Source organism: Hemitrygon akajei, unplaced genomic scaffold (assembly GCF_048418815.1).
Source record: "Hemitrygon akajei unplaced genomic scaffold, sHemAka1.3 Scf000075, whole genome shotgun sequence".
Lineage (NCBI taxonomy): Eukaryota > Metazoa > Chordata > Chondrichthyes > Myliobatiformes > Dasyatidae > Hemitrygon > Hemitrygon akajei.
The window spans coordinates 196,869-216,594 of record NW_027331961.1 but is presented as its reverse complement, the minus strand read 5'-3'; the positions used below and the strand labels follow the sequence as shown (position 1 = coordinate 216,594).

General features: G+C 53.5%; 1 protein-coding gene across 1 annotated transcript in view; it reads right to left on the bottom strand.

Annotated features, from left to right (window-relative positions):
* LOC140722349 (NACHT, LRR and PYD domains-containing protein 3-like) overlaps positions 1–19,726 on the bottom strand; it is a 74,555-nt gene that overhangs the window by 22,399 nt on the left and 32,430 nt on the right. The window contains exon 7 of the mRNA XM_073037114.1: positions 15,839–17,576. Within this exon, the coding sequence (XP_072893215.1) occupies positions 15,839–17,576 (1,738 nt within the window). The remainder of the gene's footprint in view (positions 1–15,838; positions 17,577–19,726) is intronic.

The following is a 19,726-nucleotide window of genomic DNA, read 5'->3' as shown; positions in this document are numbered from 1 at the left end:
TTTCCCACAGGAGGATGGGGGAGAGAAATCCCACAGGAGGAAGGGGGATGGGGGAAATAGATCCCACAGGAGGAAGGTGGATGGGGGAGAGAGAACCCTCAGGAGGAAGGGGGATGGGGGAAGAGAGATCCCACAGGGGGTGTGAGATACCACAGGAGAAAGGGGGATGGGGTAGATAGATCCCACAGGAGGAAGGGGGATGGGGGAGGGAGATCCCACAGCAGGAAGGGGGATGGGGGAGAGATATCCCTCAGCAGGAAGGGGGATGGGGAAGAAAGATCCCACAGGAGGAAGGGGGATGGGTGAGAGTGATCCCACAGGAGGAAGGGGGATGGGGGATAGAGATCCCACTGGAGGAAGGGGGATGGGGGAGCGAGATCCCACAAGAGGAAGGGGTATTGGGGACAGGGATCCCACAGGAGGAACGGGGATGGGGGAGAGAGATCCCACAGGAGGAATGGGGATGGGGGAGAGAGAACCCACAGGATGAAGGCGGATGGGCGAGAGAGAACCCACAGGAGGAAGTGGGATGGGGGAGAGAGATCCCACAGGAGGAAGGGGGATGGGGGACAGAGATCCCACAGGAGGAAAGGGGATTGGGGTGAGAGATCCCACAGGAGGAAGGGGTATGGGGTAGATAGATCCCGCAGGATGAAGGGGGATGGGGGAGAGGGATCCCACAGGAGGAAGGGGGGTGGGGAAGAGAGATCCCACAGGAGGAAGGGGGCTGGGGGAGAGAGGTCCCACAGGAGGAAGGGGGATGGGGGAGAGAGAACCCTCAGGAGGAAGGGGGATGGGGGAGAGAGATCCCACAGGAGGAAGGGGGCTGGGGGAGAGAGATCGCACAGGAGGAAGGGGGCTGGGGGAGAGAGATCCCACAGTAGGAAGGGGAATGGGGGAGAGAGAACCCACAGGAGGAAGGGGGATAGGGGATAGAGATCCCACAGGAGGAAGGCGGATGGGGGAGATACATCCCACAGGAGGAAGGGGCATGGGGGAGAGAGATCCCACAGGGGGAGAGAGATACCACAGGAGGAGGGGGGATGGGGTAGATAGATCCCACAGGAGGAAGGGGGATGGGGGAGAGAGATCCAACAGCAGGAAGGGGGATGGGGGAGAGATATCCCTCAGCCGGAAGGTGGATGGGTGAGAGAGATCCCACAGGAGGAAGCGGGATGGGGGAGAGGGATCCCACAGGAGGAAGGGGGATGGGGGAGCGAGATCACACAGGAGGAAGGGTGATGGGGGAGCGAGATCCCACAAGAGGAAGGGGTATTGGGGACAGGGATCCCACAGGAGGAACGGGGATGGGGGAGAGAGATCCCACAGGAGGAAGGGGGTGGGGGAGAGTGATCCCACAGGAGGAAGGGGGATGGGGGAGAGAGATCCCACAGGAGGAATGAGGATGGGGGTGAGAGAACCCACAGGAGGAAGGGGGATGGGCGAGAGAGAACCCACAGGAGGAAGGGGGATGGGGGAGAGAGATCCCACAGGAGGAAGGGGGATGGGGGACAGAGATCCCACAGGAGGAAAGGGGATGGGGGAGATAGATCCCACAGGAGGAAGGGGGATGGGGGAGATATATCCCGCAGGACTAAGGGGGATGCAGGAGAGAGATCCCACAGGGGAGAGTGATCCCACAGGAGGAAGGGGGATGGGGGAGAGTGATCCCACAGGAGGAAGGGGGATTGGGGAGAGATATCCCTCAGCAGGAAGGGGGATGGGGGAGAGAGATCCCACAGGAGGAAGGGTGATCGGGGGAGCGAGATCACACAGGAGGAAGGGTGATGGGGGAGCGAGATCCCACAAGAGGAAGGGGTATTGGGGACAGGGATCCCACAGGAGGAACGGGGATGGGGGAGAGAGATCCCACAGGAGGAAGGGGGATGGGGGAGAAAGATCCAACAGCAGGAAGGGGGATGGGGGAGGGATATCCCTCAGCAGGAAGGGGGATGGGTGAGAGAGATCCCACAGGAGGAAGGGGGATGGGGGAGCGAGATCACACAGGAGGAAGGGTGATGGGGGAGCGAGATCCCACAAGAGGAAGGGGTATTGGGGACTGGGATCCCACAGGAGGAACGGGGATGGGGGAGAGAGATCCCACATGAGGAATGAGGATGGGGGAGAGAGAACCCACAGGAGGAAGGGGGTATGGGCGAGAGAGAACCCACAGGAGGAAGGGGGATGGGCGAGAGAGATCCCACAGGAGGAAGCGGGATGGGGGACAGAGATCCCACAGGAGGAAAGGGGATGGGGGAGATAGATCCCACAGGAGGAAGGGGGATGGGGGAGATAGATCCCGCAGGACTAAGGGGGATGCAGGAGAGAGATCCCACAGGGGAGAGTGATCCCACAGGAGGAAGGGGGATGGGGGAGAGTGATCCCACAGGAGGAAGGGGGATGGGGGAGAGTGATCCCACAGAAGGAAGGGGGGTGGGGGAGAGAGATCCCACAGGAGGAAGGGGGATGGGGGAGATAGATCCCACAGGAGCAAGCAGGATGGGGGAGAGAGATACCACAGGAGGAAGGGGGATGGGGGAGAGAGATACCACAGGAGGAAGGGGGATGGGGTAGATAGATCCCACAGGAGGAAGGGGGATGGGGGAGAGAGATCACACAGCAGGAAGGGGGATGGGGGAGAGATATCCCTCTGCAGGAAGGGGATGGGCGAGAGAGATCCCACAGGAGGATGGGGGAGAGAGAACTCACAGGAGGAAGGGGGATGGGGGAGAGAGATCCCACAGGAGGAAGTGGGATGGGGGAGTGTGATCACACAGGAGGAAGGGGGATGGGGGAGAGAAATACCACAGGAGGAAGGTGGATGGGCGAGAAAGATCCCACAGGAGGAAGGGGGATGGGGGAGAGAGATCACACAGGAGGAAGGGGGATGGGGGAGAGAGATCCCACAGGGGGAGTGAGATACCACAGGAGGAGGGGGGGATGGGGTAGATAGATCCCACAGGAGGAAGGGGGATGGGGGAGAGAGATCCCACAGGGGGAGTGTGATACCACAGGAGGAAGGAGGATGGGGTAGATAGATCCCGCAGGACTAAGGGGGATGTAGGAGAGAGATCCCACAGGGGAGAGTGATCCCACAGGAGGAAGGGGGATGGGGGAGAGTGATCCCACAGGAGGAAGGGGGATGGGGGAGAGATATCCCTCAGCAGGAAGGGGGATGGGGGAGCGAGATCACACAGGATGAAGGGTGATGGGGGAGCGAGTTCCCACAAGAGGAAGGGGTATTGGGGACAGGGATCCCACAGCAGGAACGGGGATGGGGGAGAGAGATCCCACAGGAGGAATGGGGATGGGGGAGAGAGAACCCACAGGATGAAGGGGGATGGGCGAGAGAGAACCCACAGGAGGAAGGGGGATGGGGGAGAGAGATCCCACAGGAGGAAGGGGGATGGGGGACAGAGATCCCACAGGAGGAAAGGGGATGGGGGAGAGAGATCCCACAGGAGGAAGTGGTATGGGGTAGATAGAGCCCGCAGGATGAAGGGGGATGGGGAGAGGGATCCCACAGGAGGAAGGGGGGTGGGGAAGAGAGATCCCACAGGAGGAAGGGGGCTGTGGGAGAGAGATCCCACAGGAGGAAGGGGGATGGGGGAGAGAGAACCCTCAGGAGGAAGGGGGCTGGGGGAGAGAGATCGCACAGGAGGAAGGGGGCTGGGGGAGAGAGATCCCACAGTAGGAAGGGGGATGGGGGAGAGAGAACCCACAGGAGGAAGGGGGATAGGGGACAGAGATCCCACAGGAGGAAGGCAGATGGGGGAGATAGATCCCACAGGAGGAAGGGGGATGGGGGAAAGAGATCCCACAGGGGCAGAGAGATACCACAGGAGGAGGGGGGATGGGGTAGATAGATCCCACAGGAGGAAGGGGGATGGGGGAGAGAGATCCCACAGGTGGAGTGTGATACCACAGGAGGAAGGGGGATGGGGTAGATAGATCCCGCAGGACTAAGGGGGATGCAGGAGAGAGATTCCACAGGGGAGAGTGATCCCACAGGAGGAAGGGGGATGGGGAATAGATATCCCTCAGCAGGAAGGGGGATGGGGGAGAGAGATCCCACAGTAGGAAGGGGGATGGGGGAGCGAGATCACACAGGATGAAGGGTGATGGGGGAGCGAGATCCCACAAGAGGAAGGGGTATTGGGGACAGGGATCCCACAGGAGGAACGGGGATGGGGGGAGAGAGATCCCACAGGAGGAATGGGGATGGGGGAGAGAGAACCCACAGGATGATGGGGGATGGGCGAGAGAGAACCCACAGGAGGAAGGGGGATGGTGGAGAGAGATCCCACAGGAGGAAGGGGGATGGGGGACAGAGATCCCACAGGAGGAAAGGGGATGGGGGAGAGAGATCCCACAGGGGTAGAGAGATTCCACAGGAGGAAGGGGGATGGGGGAGAGTGATCCCACAGGAGGAAGGGGGATGGGGGAGAGTGATCCCACAGGAGGAAGGGGGGTGGGGGAGAGAGATCCCACAGGAGGAAGGGGGATGGGGGAGATAGATCCCACAGGAGCAAGCGGGATGGGGGAGAGAGATCCCACAGGGGTAGAGAGATACCACAGGAGGAAGGGGGATGGGGGAGAGAGATCCCACAGGGGGAGAGAGATACCACAGGAGGAAGGGGGATGGGGTAGATAGATCCCACAGGAGGAAGGGGGATGGGGGAGAGAGTTCCCACAGCAGGAAGGGGGATGGGGGATAGATATCCCTCAGCAGGAAGGGGGATGGGCGAGAGAGATCCCACAGGAGGATGGGGGAGAGAGAACTCACAGGAGGAAGGGGGATGGGGGAAATAGATCCCACAGGAGGAAGGCGGATGGGGGAGAGAGGTCCCACAGCAGGAAGGGGGATGGGGGAGAGATATCCCTCAGCAGGAAGGGGGATGGGAGAGAGATTTCCCACAGGAGGATGGGGGAGAGAAATCCCACAGGAGGAAGGGGGATGGGGGAAATAGATCCCACAGGAGGAAGGTGGATGGGGGAGAGAGAACCCTCAGGAGGAAGGGGGATGGGGGAAGAGAGATCCCACAGGGGGTGTGAGATACCACAGGAGAAAGGGGGATGGGGTAGATAGATCCCACAGGAGGAAGGGGGATGGGGGAGGGAGATCCCACAGCAGGAAGGGGGATGGGGGAGAGATATCCCTCAGCAGGAAGGGGGATGGGGAAGAAAGATCCCACAGGAGGAAGGGGGATGGGTGAGAGTGATCCCACAGGAGGAAGGGGGATGGGGGATAGAGATCCCACTGGAGGAAGGGGGATGGGGGAGCGAGATCCCACAAGAGGAAGGGGTATTGGGGACAGGGATCCCACAGGAGGAACGGGGATGGGGGAGAGAGATCCCACAGGAGGAATGGGGATGGGGGAGAGAGAACCCACAGGATGAAGGCGGATGGGCGAGAGAGAACCCACAGGAGGAAGTGGGATGGGGGAGAGAGATCCCACAGGAGGAAGGGGGATGGGGGACAGAGATCCCACAGGAGGAAAGGGGATTGGGGTGAGAGATCCCACAGGAGGAAGGGGTATGGGGTAGATAGATCCCGCAGGATGAAGGGGGATGGGGGAGAGGGATCCCACAGGAGGAAGGGGGGTGGGGAAGAGAGATCCCACAGGAGGAAGGGGGGCTGGGGGAGAGAGGTCCCACAGGAGGAAGGGGGATGGGGGAGAGAGAACCCTCAGGAGGAAGGGGGATGGGGGAGAGAGATCCCACAGGAGGAAGGGGGCTGGGGGAGAGAGATCGCACAGGAGGAAGGGGGCTGGGGGAGAGAGATCCCACAGTAGGAAGGGGAATGGGGGAGAGAGAACCCACAGGAGGAAGGGGGATAGGGGATAGAGATCCCACAGGAGGAAGGCGGATGGGGGAGATACATCCCACAGGAGGAAGGGGCATGGGGGAGAGAGATCCCACAGGGGGAGAGAGATACCACAGGAGGAGGGGGGATGGGGTAGATAGATCCCACAGGAGGAAGGGGGATGGGGGAGAGAGATCCAACAGCAGGAAGGGGGATGGGGGAGAGATATCCCTCAGCCGGAAGGTGGATGGGTGAGAGAGATCCCACAGGAGGAAGCGGGATGGGGGAGAGGGATCCCACAGGAGGAAGGGGGATGGGGGGAGCGAGATCACACAGGAGGAAGGGTGATGGGGGAGCGAGATCCCACAAGAGGAAGGGGTATTGGGGACAGGGATCCCACAGGAGGAACGGGGATGGGGGAGAGAGATCCCACAGGAGGAAGGGGGTGGGGGAGAGTGATCCCACAGGAGGAAGGGGGATGGGGGAGAGAGATCCCACAGGAGGAATGAGGATGGGGGAGAGAGAACCCACAGGAGGAAGGGGGATGGGCGAGAGAGAACCCACAGGAGGAAGGGGGATGGGGGAGAGAGATCCCACAGGAGGAAGGGGGATGGGGGACAGAGATCCCACAGGAGGAAAGGGGATGGGGGAGATAGATCCCACAGGAGGAAGGGGGATGGGGGAGATATATCCCGCAGGACTAAGGGGGATGCAGGAGAGAGATCCCACAGGGGAGAGTGATCCCACAGGAGGAAGGGGGATGGGGGAGAGTGATCCCACAGGAGGAAGGGGGATTGGGGAGAGATATCCCTCAGCAGGAAGGGGGATGGGGGAGAGAGATCCCACAGGAGGAAGGGTGATCGGGGAGCGAGATCACACAGGAGGAAGGGTGATGGGGGAGCGAGATCCCACAAGAGGAAGGGGTATTGGGGACAGGGATCCCACAGGAGGAACGGGGATGGGGGAGAGAGATCCCACAGGAGGAAGGGGGATGGGGGAGAAAGATCCAACAGCAGGAAGGGGGATGGGGGAGGGATATCCCTCAGCAGGAAGGGGGATGGGTGAGAGAGATCCCACAGGAGGAAGGGGGATGGGGGAGCGAGATCACACAGGAGGAAGGGTGATGGGGGAGCGAGATCCCACAAGAGGAAGGGGTATTGGGGACTGGGATCCCACAGGAGGAACGGGGATGGGGGAGAGAGATCCCACATGAGGAATGAGGATGGGGGAGAGAGAACCCACAGGAGGAAGGGGGGATGGGCGAGAGAGAACCCACAGGAGGAAGGGGGATGGGCGAGAGAGATCCCACAGGAGGAAGGGGGATGGGGGACAGAGATCCCACAGGAGGAAAGGGGATGGGGGAGATAGATCCCACAGGAGGAAGGGGGATGGGGGAGATAGATCCCGCAGGACTAAGGGGGATGCAGGAGAGAGATCCCACAGGGGAGAGTGATCCCACAGGAGGAAGGGGGATGGGGGAGAGTGATCCCACAGGAGGAAGGGGGATGGGGGGAGAGTGATCCCACAGAAGGAAGGGGGGTGGGGGAGAGAGATCCCACAGGAGGAAGGGGGATGGGGGAGATAGATCCCACAGGAGCAAGCAGGATGGGGGAGAGAGATACCACAGGAGGAAGGGGGATGGGGGAGAGAGATACCACAGGAGGAAGGGGGATGGGGTAGATAGATCCCACAGGAGGAAGGGGGATGGGGGAGAGAGATCACACAGCAGGAAGGGGGATGGGGGAGAGATATCCCTCTGCAGGAAGGGGATGGGCGAGAGAGATCCCACAGGAGGATGGGGGAGAGAGAACTCACAGGAGGAAGGGGGATGGGGGAGAGAGATCCCACAGGAGGAAGTGGGATGGGGGAGTGTGATCACACAGGAGGAAGGGGGATGGGGGAGAGAAATACCACAGGAGGAAGGTGGATGGGGGAGAGAGATCCCACAGGAATAAGGGGGATGGGGGAGAGAGAACCCACAGGAGGAAGGGGGATTGGGGAGAGAGAACCACAGGAGGAAGGGGGATGGGGGATAGAAATCCCACAAGTGGAAGGGGGATGGGGGAGAGAGATCCCACAGGAGGAAGGGTGATGGGGGAGACAGATCCCACAGGAGGAAGTGGGATGGGGGAGTGTGATCACACAGGAGGAAGGGGTATGGGGTAGATAGATCCCACAGGAGGAAGGGGGATGGGGGAGAGAGATCCCACAAGAGGAAGGGGGATGGGGGAGAGAGATCCCACGGGAGGAAGGGGGATGGGGAGAGAGATCCCAAAGGAGGAAGGGGGATGGGGGAGAGAGATCCCACGGGAGGAAGGGAGATGGGGAGAGAGATCCCACAGCAGGAAGGGGGATGGGGGAGAGAGATCCCCCAGGAGGAAGGGGGATGGGGGAGAGAGAACCCACAGGAGGAAGGGGGATGGGGGAGAGAGAATGCACAGGAGGAAGGGGGATGGGGGATGGGGGCGAGATAACCCAGAGGAGGAAGGGGATTGGGGGAGAGAGATCCCACAGGAGGAAGGGGCACGGGGGAGAGAGATCCCACAGGAGGAAGTGGGATTGGGGACAGAGATCCCACAGGAGGAAGAGGGATGGGGGAGATAGATCCCACAGGAGGAAGAGGAGTGGGGGAGAGAGATCCCACAGGAGGAAGCGGGATGGGGGAGATAGATCCCGCAGGACTAAGGGGGATGCAGGAGAGAGATCCTACAGGGGAAAAGTAGACTTGAGGTTGTGTTGGCAGATAATGTGAAGGTAAACCCGAAGGGTTTCTACGAGTATATTGAGTAAAAGGATAGTAAAGGACAAAATTGGTCCCCTAGAAGATCAGTGTGTTTGTCTATGTGGTCTATGTGTGGAGCATCACGAGATGGGGAAGATCTTAAACAGTTTTTTTGCGTCAGTGTCTACTCAGGAAACTGGCATAGTGGATATGGAATTACAGGAAACAAACAGTAGTGTCATGGAACGCGGCCAGTGAGTGAGTGGGGACAGTGAAGGAGTGGAAATTTGAGGCTTTGACTCGAGAGATTCTGGCCGTTTTGGCAGTTGGACTGTGCAAATCAAGACAACCAAGATTTGAATAGCTCAGAGTCAGCAGAAAGCAGCTGATTGACCAAGCAGTTTGAAAAGCTCAAACAAATAAATAGAGGGGTAGCTCAGGCTGAGCGGCCTGTGGAAAGTGGCCAGTGAGTGAGTGGAGATTTGAGGCTTTGACAGTTCTTCACAATGCCTCCTGAGTCGGTGATGTGCCTCTCCTGTGAGATGTGGCAGTCTTGGGGGAACTCCCCTCTCCCACAGAGTCACATCTGCCAGAAGTGCTTGCGGCCCGGGCATCTGGAAGACCGTGTGAGGAATCTGGAGCAGCAGCTGGATGACCTTCGACTCATAAAGGAGAATGAGGCAGTCATAGATGAGAGCTACAGGGAGGTAGTCACACCTAGGCTGCCGGAAGCAGGTCGTTGGGTGACAGTCCGAGGGGGGAAAGCGAAGGAGAGTAGACAGGTAGTGCAGAGCACCCCTGTAGCCATTCCACTGAATAATAAGTTTACCGTGCTGGATGCTGTTGGTGAGGACGACCGACCAGGTGTGAGCCACGGTGTCAGGGCCTCTGGCACTGAGTCTGAACCTGTGATGCAGAAGGGTGGGACGGAGAGGAGGAGAGCTGTCGTCATTGGAGACTCTATAGTCAGGGGAGCAGACAGGAGATTTTGTGGACATGAGAAGGAAACCCGCATGGTTAGTTGCCTCCCGGGTGCCAGGGTCCGGGATGTGTCTGACCGGGTACATGACATTCTGGTACGAGAGGGAAAGCAACCAGAAGTTGTGATACATATCGGTACCAACGACATAGGCAGGAAGAGGGATGAGGTCCTGAAGGGTGAGTTTCGGGAACTAGGCAGAAGGCTGAAGAACAGGACCTCAAGGGTGGTGTTCTCAGGATTGCTGCCAGTGCTACGTGATAGTGATGGTAAGAGTTGGAGGAAATTGCAGTTGAATGCGTGGCTGAGGAGTTGGTGCAGGGGACAGGGTTTTAGATTTTTGGATCATTGGGATCTCTTCTGGGGAAGGTGGGACCTGTACAGATTGGATGGGTTGAACCTGAACTCAAGGGGGAGCAATATCCTTGCAGGTAGGTTTGTTAGCATGGTTTGAGAGGGTTTAAAATAATTTGCAAGGGGGATGGGACCCAGAGCGATAGAGCAGTGAAAGAAGTGCATAGAGTAAAGCCAGATCTGACACATAGAGAGGCTTTGAGGAAAGAGCAGCAGAATAAAGGGTATAAAGACAGTAAGGTAGAAGGGCTAAAGTGCGTGTACTTCAATGCAAGAAGCATCAGGAACAAAGGTGATGAACTGAGAGCTTGGATACATACATGGAATTATGATGTAGTGGCCATTACGGAGACTTGTCTGGCACCAGGGCAGGAATGGATTCTCAATATTCCTGGATTTCAGTGCTTTAAAAGGGATCGAGAAGGGGGAAAAGGGGAGGACGGGTGGCATTACTGGTCAGGGATACTATTACAGCTGCAGAAAGGGTGGGTAATGTAGCAGGGATCCTCTTTTGAGTCAGTATGGGTGGAAGTCAGGAACTGGAAGGGAGCGGTTACTCTACTGGGGGTATTCTATAGGCCCCCTGGTTGCAGCAGAGATACCGAGGAGCAGATTGGGAGGCAGATTTTGGAAAGGTGCAGAAATAACAGGGTTGTTATCATGGGTGACTTTAACTTCCCTAATATTGATTGGCACTTGATTAGTTCCAAGGGTTTAGATGGGGCAGAGTTTGTTAAGTGAGTCCTGGTTGGATTCCTGTCTCAGTATGTTGACAGGCCGACTAGCGGGAATGCCATACTAGATCTAGTATTAGGTAACGAAACGGGTCAGGTCACAGATCTGTCAGTGGGTGAGCATCTGGGGGTGTGTGCCCACTGCTCCCTGACCTTTAGCATTATCATGGAAAAGGATAGAATCAGAGAGGACAGGAACATTTTTAATTGGGGAAGGGCAAATTATGAGGCTATAAGACTAGAACTTGCGGGTGTGAATTGGGATGATGTTTTTGCAGGGAAATGTACTATGGACATGTGGTCGATGTTTAAGAATCTTTTGTAGGATGTTAGGGATTAATTTGTCCCGCTGAGGAAGATAAAGAATGGTAGGGTGAAGGAACCATGGGTGACAAGTGAAGTGGAAAATCTAGTCAGGTGGAAGAAGGCAGCGTACACGAGGTTTAGGAAGCAAGGATCAGATGGGTCTATTGAGGAATATAGGGTAGCAAGAAAGGAGCTTAAGAAGGGACTGAGAAGAGCAAGAAGGGGGCATGAGAATGTCTTGGCGAGTTTGGTAAAGGAAAACCCCAAGGCATTCATCAATTATGTGAGGAACAATAGGATGACAGGAATGATGGTAGGACCGATTAGAGATAAAAGTGGGAAGATGTGCCTGGAGGCTGTGGAAGTGAGTGAGATCCTCAATGAATACTTCTCTTCGGTATTCACCAATGAGAGGGAACTAGGTGACGATGAGGACAATATGAGTGAGTTTGATGTTCTGGAGCATGTTGATATTAAGGGAGAGGAGGTGTTGGAGTTGTTAGGACGGATAAGTCCCCGGGGCCTGCCGGTATGTTCCCCAGGCTGCTCCACGAGGCAAGGGAAGAGATTGCTGAACCTCTAGCTAGGATCTTTATGTTCTCGTTGTCCAAGGGAATGGTACGGGAGGATTGGAGGGAGGCAAATGCTGACCCCTTGTTCAAAAAAGGTAGTAGGGATAGTCCAGGTAGTTATAGATCAGTGAGCCTTACATCTGTGGTGGGAAAGCTGTTGGAAAAGATTCTTAGAGATAGGATCTATGGGCATTTAGAGAATCATGGTCTGATCAGGGACAGTCAGCATGGCTTTGTGAAGGGCAGATCGTGCCTAACAAGCCTGATAGAGTTCTTTGAGGAGGTGACCAGGCCTATAGATGAGGCTAGTGCAGTGGATGTGATCTACAAGAATCTTAGTAAGGCATTTGACAAGGTTCCACATGGTAGGCTTACTCAGAAAGTCAGAAGGCATAGGATTCAGGGAAGTTTGGCCAGGTGGATTCAGAATAGGCTTGCCTGCAGAAGGCAGATGGTCATGGTGGAGGTAGAACATTCAGATTGGAGGGTTGTGACTAGTGGTGTCCCGCAAGGATCTGTTCTGGGACCTCTTATTTTTGTGATTTTTATTGACGACATGGATGTGGGGGTAGAAGGGTGGGTTGGCAAGTTTGCAGACGACACAAAGGTTGGTGGTGTTGTAGACAGTGTAGAGGATTGTCGAAGATTGCAGTGAGACATTGATAGGATGCAGAAGTGGGCTGAGAAGTGGCAGATGGAGTTCAACCCGGAGAAGTGTGAGGTGGTACACTTCGGAAGGACAAACTCCAAGGCAAAGTACAAAGTAAATGGCAGGATAGTTGGTAGTGTGGAGGAGCAGAGCGATCTGGGGATACATGACCACAGATCCCTGAAAGTTGCCTCACATGTAGATAGGGTAGTTAAGAAAGCTTATGGGGTGTTAGCCTTCATAAGTCAAGGGATAGAGTTTAAGAGACGCGATGTAATGATGCAGCTCTATAAAACTCTAGTTAGGCCACACTTGGAGTACTGCGTCCAGTTCTGGTCACCTCACTATAGGAAGGATGTGGAAGCATTGGAAAGGGTACAGAGGAGATTTACCAGGATTCTGCCTGGTTTAGAGAGTGTGCATTATGATCAGAGATGAAGGGAGCTAGGGCTTTACTCTTTGGAAAGAAGGAGGATGAGAGGAGACATGATAGAGGTGTACAAGATATTAAGAGGAATAGACAGAGTGGACAGCCAGCGCCTCTTCCCCAGGGCACCACTGCTCAGTACAAGAGGACATGGCTTTAAGGTAAGGGGAGGGAAGTTCAAGGGGGTTATTAGAGGAAAGTTTTTCACTCAGAGAGTGGTTGGTGCGTGGAATGCACTGCCTGAGTCAGTGGTGGAGGCAGATACACTAGTGAAGTTTAAGAGACTTCTAGACAGGCATATGGAGGAATTTAAGGTGAGGGATTATATGGCAGGCAGGGTTTGAGGGTCGGCACAACATTGTGGGCTGAAGGGCCTGTAATGTGCTGTACTGTTCTATGTTTTATGGAACATATAGAGATTAAAGAGGAGGAGGTGCTTACTGCCTTACAGCAAATAAAGGTAAATAAATCCCCCAGTCCTGACATGATATTTTCTCGGACCTTGAGAGAGACTAGTGTAGAAATTGCAGGGGTCCTGGCAGAAATATTTAAAATGTATTTCACCACAATTGCGCTGCCAGAGGATTGGAGGGAAGCTCATGTTGTTCCGTTGTTTGAAAAAGGCTCCAAAAGTACACCAGGTAATTACTGACCAGTGAGCCTGAGATCGGTATTAGGTAAATTATTGGAAGGTGTTCGGATATACAAGGATTTGGACAACCAAGGGCTGATTAAAGACAGTCAGCATGGCTTTGTTCATGGCAGATCGTGTTTAATGAATCCTGTAGTGTTTTTCGAGGAGGTTACCAAGAATGCACATGAAGGAAAGGCTGTGGATGTTGTCTACATGAACTTTAGTAAGGCTTTTGACAAGGTCCCACATGGGAGGTTAGTTCAGAAGGTTCAGACAGTAGCTATCCATGGAGAGGTTGTAGATTGGATTCGAAATTGGCTGTGTGTGAGAAGACAGAGAGTGGTAGTGGATCATTGCTTCTCAGACTGGAGGCCTGTGCCTAATGGTGTGTCTCAGGGATCTGTGCTGGGACCATTGTTGTTTGTTGTCTATATCAATGATCTAGATGATAATGTGATAAATTGGATCAGCAAGTTTGCTGATGACACTAAGATGGAGGCGTTGTGGACTGCGAGGAAGGCTTTCAAAGCTTGCAGAGGGATCTGGACCAACTGGCAACATGGGCCAGAAAATGGCAGATGGAATTTAATGCAGGCAAGTGTGAGGTGTTCCATTTTGTAAGGACAAATCAAGGTAGGACATACACAGTAAATGGTTGGGTACTGAGGAGTGCGCAGGAAGAAAGGGATCTGGGAGTTCAGATACATAATTCCCTGAAAGTGGCGTCACAGGGAGACAGGGTTGTAAAGAAGGCTTTTGGCATCCTGGCATTCATAAATCAAAGTTGAGTATAGGAGTTGCAATGTTATGGTGAGGTTGTATAAGACATTGGTGAGGCCAAATTTGGAGTATTGTGTGCAGTTCTGGTCACTGAACTATAGGACGGATATCAGTAAGACTGAAAGTGAGCAGAAAAGATCTGCGAGGATGTTGCTGGCCCTTCAGGAGTTGAGTTACAAGGAAAGATTGAACAGGTTAGGACTTTGTTCCTTGGAGCGCAGAAGAATGAGGGGAGATTTGATAGAAGTTTACAAAATTACGAGGGTATAGACAGGGTAGATGCGAATGGGCTCTTTCCACACGGATTAGGAGAGATAAATTACAAAAGGACTTTGCTTCAGGGTGAAAGGGGAAAGGTTTAGGGGGAACGTCCTCACTCAGAGAGTTGTGAGAGTGTGGAACGAGCTGCCATCTGATGTGGAAAATGCGGACACACTCTGAAGACTTAAGAATAAATCTGATAGATGCATGGATGGGAGAGGTCTGGAGTGTTATGGACTGGGTGCAGGTCAATGGGACTAGCAGAATAAAGTTTTGGCACAGAGCAGAAGGGCCGAATGGCTTGTTTTCTGTGCTGTAGTGTTCTATGATTTTACGATTCTATGAAGGAATATGGGGAGGTCAGTTCCCACAGGAAGAAGTGGGATGGGGAAGAGAGATCCCACAGGAGGAAGGAGGATGGGGTAGAGAGATCCGACGGGAGGAAGGGAAATGGGGAGGAGAGATCCAACAGGAGGAAGAGAGATGGGGATGTGAGATCCCACAGGCGGAAGGCGGATGTGGAAGTGAGATCCCACAGGAGGAAGGGAGATGGGGAAGATAGATCTGGCAGGTTGAAGGGGATTTGTGAAGAGAGATCCCATAGGCGGATGGGGCTGGGGAAAAGAGATCTGACAGGAGGAAGGGGGATGGGGAAGAGAGATCCCACAGGAGGAAGGGGGATGGGGAATAGAGATCTAACAGGACGAAGGGGAATGGGGAGGAGAGATCCAACAGGAGGGAGGGGGATGGGGAAGTGAGATCCCACAGGATGAAGGGGATTTGCGAAGAGAGATCCTATAGGCGGATGGGGGATGAGGAAAAGAGATCCCACAGGAGGAAGGGGGGGTGGGGAAGAGAGAACCCACAGGAGGGAGGGGAATGGGGAAGAAAGATCCCGCAGGAAGTGGGGTGGGGAAAAGACATTTCACTGGAGGATGAGGAAAGGGTAATAGAGAGCCCACAGGAGGAATGGGGATGGGGACGAGATCCCTAAGAATCGAAGGGGGATTGGGATAAAAAGTCCCACAGGAGGATTCCAAGGGTAAACGATAATCCTACAGGATGAGAGGATGCAGAAAATCTTTGTACGTGTGTGTTGGGTCTGAACAGAGACCCAGAGGAGATGCAGCCTCGCTCTCTGTGTATCTGGTAGTGAGCAAAGTCACACACTATCAAGGGCAGGGGAGGACAATCTCACAATGGTATTTCTTTCCTTCTCACTGGGACAGTCTGCAGACGGTCTCTTGTCCCTCACCGGGAAGGGGGTGTGAATCTCTGACCCACCTGCTGCAGTCAGTGTCGGTCTGGGTGTCAGTAACAGTGAGAAGGAACATTGTCAATGGACGTGTCACAGGCAGCAGGAAACACGGCCATTCCTGTGATTTACTACCATTAAACCAATGGTCTTTGTTCACTGATCTGATGAAGTCTTCAACATTCCTTCACAAGGAACCACAGAATCCTGCCGTCCTTGGGGAATTACTGACCGATCCCCTGGGCATTTGTCACAATTCATCACAATCTGATTTATCACTGTTTAACCCAAATCCCTTTACATTGAAATGACACAATAAAACAATTTCACAGTTCAGAGTGAGAGATAAATCAAGTTACCTCAACTCCTGGCACTTGTGCAGCCCGGGTCCCAGCCGCTGGATTCCTTCACACTGAATGTGGCAGCCAACCAGGTTGAGGTGTTTTATTGTATCACAGAGTCCGATGACATGAGACAGGACCGCGCAGTCAATCGGGGTCAGTGTCATTCCACTGAATGAAAGTGTTTTCACAGATCCCAGTGCGTCCTGAGCCAGTCCACGATTCTGAGACTCAAACAGGTAGTGCAATGTGTTCAGGAGGCTCCTTTTACCAGCTTCACTCCCTGTGTTTCCACTCTTGCGTTTAACCTCCTCCTTCACCCAATCAATCACCCGGCAGATTGTTTCATGAGGAAATGGACCCAGAAACTCCACCAGGCCCCGAGCTGTCATTGGGGAGGAGAGACCAGCAACAAAACGGAGAAATACCTCAAATCGCCCATCTGTCGTGTTGTGAACTTCAGTGAGGAATTTCAGGATATCCCCGGGATGTGGATTCAGGAATTGTGCGACTGCAGCTACAAACTCTTGGATGGTGAGGTGTGGGAATGTGTACACCACGCTCTGGGCAGAATCCTCTCTCTCCAAAAGTTCCATCAGGAACCCGGACAGGAACTGGGAAGGGTGCAGACTGTAGTTGATCAAATCTCCATCTGTAAACACAATCTTCTTCTCCAACACTCCTCTGTAGGCCATCTGACCCACCCTGAGTAACACATCACGGGGTTTCTCAATCTCACGGCCATGGTTTTTCAGGATGTTGTAAATATAGTAGGAGTACAGTTGGGTGATGGTCTTGGGAACTCGCTGTGGGTCCCTAACTCTTTGTGTGAAGAAGGGGCCCAGTGCCAGAGCGAGGATCCAGCAGTAGGAGGGGTTGTAGCTCATGGTGTACAGGATCTCGTTCTCCTTCACATAATTGAAAACAGCTTCCGCCACCGTCTGATCTTCAAAATGTCTGATGAAATATTCCTTCCGTTCCTCATTAACAAATCCCAGGATTTCAGCCCGGACACTGATCTCCGCCTTTTCCAATAAATGTAACGCAGTGGGGCGGGTGGTCACCAGCACTGAACACCCTGGGAGCAGCTTGCCCTGGATTAAACTGTACACAATGTCAGACACTTCACACCACCACTCGGGATCTGGGCACTGGTGCTTCGGTTCTGTATCTCTCTGACTGTCCGCAAAATCGATTTTGTGTTTGAATTCATCTAAACCATCGAATATAAACAGTAATCCCTCTGGGTTCTTCCAGACTTCTCTCAGGATATTCCTAAAGTAAGGATAATGATCCAGAATCAGTTCCTTCAGGTTTATTCTACAATTAACGGTGTTTAAATCTCGGAATTTGAAACTGAAGACAAACTGGAATTGTTGGTATATTTTCCCCGTGGCCCAGTCATAAACAATCTTTTGTACCATCGTTGTTTTCCCGATCCCCGGGACTCCGGCCACTGCTGCTGAACTCCAAGTTTTGGATTTACTCCGGGAAAAGCTGCTCTGGAATAACTGATCAGTACGGATTTTTTCCAGCTGACTGCGGAGTTGTTTCTCTCTATAATCCTCATGGTCTCTGCCTCTTGCCAGCAGCTCATGTTCCACCAGTGTCCGATCTCGAACAGTAGAAATGACCGTGAGCTCAGCGTATCGATCAGCCAGCTGGAAAACCTTCACCTTCTCCGTCATCAGGATCGTGTTCACTCTCAGAGTTTCAGTTTGTGCCCGCAGAGTCTCCTTGTGTTTCTGTTGAACATCTTCCATGGGAACAGAGAACATATTCAAAACGTTAAATGGCTCATCTGACAAAGAACTTTATAACGGTATTTCAGCATTCAGTGTTTGAGATTACATGAATAAATTCAATGCTTCCATGGATAGGACAGAAAGTAAAATTCTGTTCGCAGACACGGAATTGACAGCAATGGATGTCCCTGAAAATGTCCAATCCTCATGTTCTGGTTCTAGTTATTTGTGAAGGTGAACATTCCCCTGATTGCACTTTCTGAGGAAGCTTAAACAAGCATCACTCCCCACTAACATCTTAACTACATTCTACAGAGGCGTGGTTGAGAGTGTGCTGACCTTTTGCATTACAACCTGGTACTCCAGCTGCAGTGTTGCCGACAACAAAGCCTTGCAGGGGGTGGTTAGGGGAGCAGAGAAGGTTATTGGGGTCTCCCTACCTTCTGTCCAAGACCTCTTTCAGAGTCGATGCCTCCAGAAGACACGGTACATCATTAAAATCCCCTCACACCCTCTCCATGAACTGTTTGTTCTTCTGCCATCAGGTAAACATTACAGGAGCATCAAAACTAAAACCACAAGGCTACTAAACAGCTTCCTCCCACAGGCAGTCAGACTGCTAAATAGCTGCTCGACCTGACTCTGCTTTGGACACTTTTAACTGGCACTGGACACTTATAACTTGATTTAAAGCGACATGTGGCTGTTGTGTTTTACTATTTATTGTTGTGTTTATTATTTAGTGTTGCGTTTGTTATGTTATGATTGGACTGCTCCTGGGAAACGCTGTCTCATTCTGCCCTGCAGAGCTGATGTACGGTTGGAACGACAATAAAGTTTTTGAGTCTTGAATATCCTATTGCAGTCCTGACTGCACTCCCGTTACAATAACATTTCACTATATTTAAGGCATTGTTTGCCTCATTAGCAGAGGATGTTAATGTTGATCTGGTGTGGAACTATGGAGAGCAGGACACTGTGCATTTTGGCCAATCTGCACACTGGGGAGTCACAGGTGTCCACTGCTCTTGCAACAAAACTGGAGCAGAATACGCGGGAAATACTCAAGTCGGGCAGCGTCTGCGGGAGAATCACAGTGAAGTTGCGGATCGATAACCCATCGGAATGACAGAAATGAAAATGGGTAGTTTTCAATCGCACTGATGGAGGATTGGTGGAAAGATGGAATCTGTGTTAATGGAAGAAGCCACAAGCGTCTGTCTCAGTGATGTACATCGTGTCTGTGGGAGAGGGTGGTGAGGTCTTGGCAACTGCTACTCATCAGTCTTGCTGTGGGGGTGTGGGGCTCTGTCTAATGAGGCCTCCGTCTGTCAGAGTCGACCATGGATGTCCTGCCCCTGCAAGCCGGGACACTCCGATATGGAGCGGAAGCTTCTGCCGATGTAGCAAGCTCCTCTCTCCATGCATCTGATGTACACAAAGGAATTGCAGAGACTGACACAGCTTGGCACCAGAGGTGTCGCAGGAGATGCCAGTCTGCGTTGAACACCATTTAACAGTGACTCAGGGACTCCAGCTCCAGGCTTTTCCCATTGGGTTTACTCCCAAACTCTTCCCCATGAGGGGTTACAGGTACAATGCTGTGGAGTTTTGAGATCAGAGTTTTCCTGTTCCTGGGTGAGCTGCCAATCACAGCCGACAAGCCCCATCTGCCCAAAGCGACTGGTTGTAAGGCACCAGTAACCCACCTCTGCCCCTTCTCCTGTGGGAAGAAACGCTTCCACCGGGATTAGTGGCTAAACCGCACGTGAAGGCCAAGAGCTGGACAGAGGCTACTCGCCACTGGGAGCATTTAATAGGTCGCGGCAGCTCATCCGCACTGTCACCCCCCCCCCCCCCCCCCCCCGGTTATAACAATCTTAAGCAACCAAGGGGCGCTGTATTATTGACAATGAATCGGTAAATTGGTTTATTATTGTGACAGCCCCACTGTAAAATGGAAAACTTTCTGCATGCGATCCAAATAGATCATTACATCACATCGGTGCAATGAGGTTGTACAAGGGAAAATGGAACAGAATAGTTCAGGGAAACAGTGTTTCAGTTGCCGAGAAAATGCAGTGCAGGCAGACGATACGGTAGAAGGCCAAAGGATCATTGGGAGTTCAGCGTTGAGTTTTTTTGTGACTCTGTTCCTAAA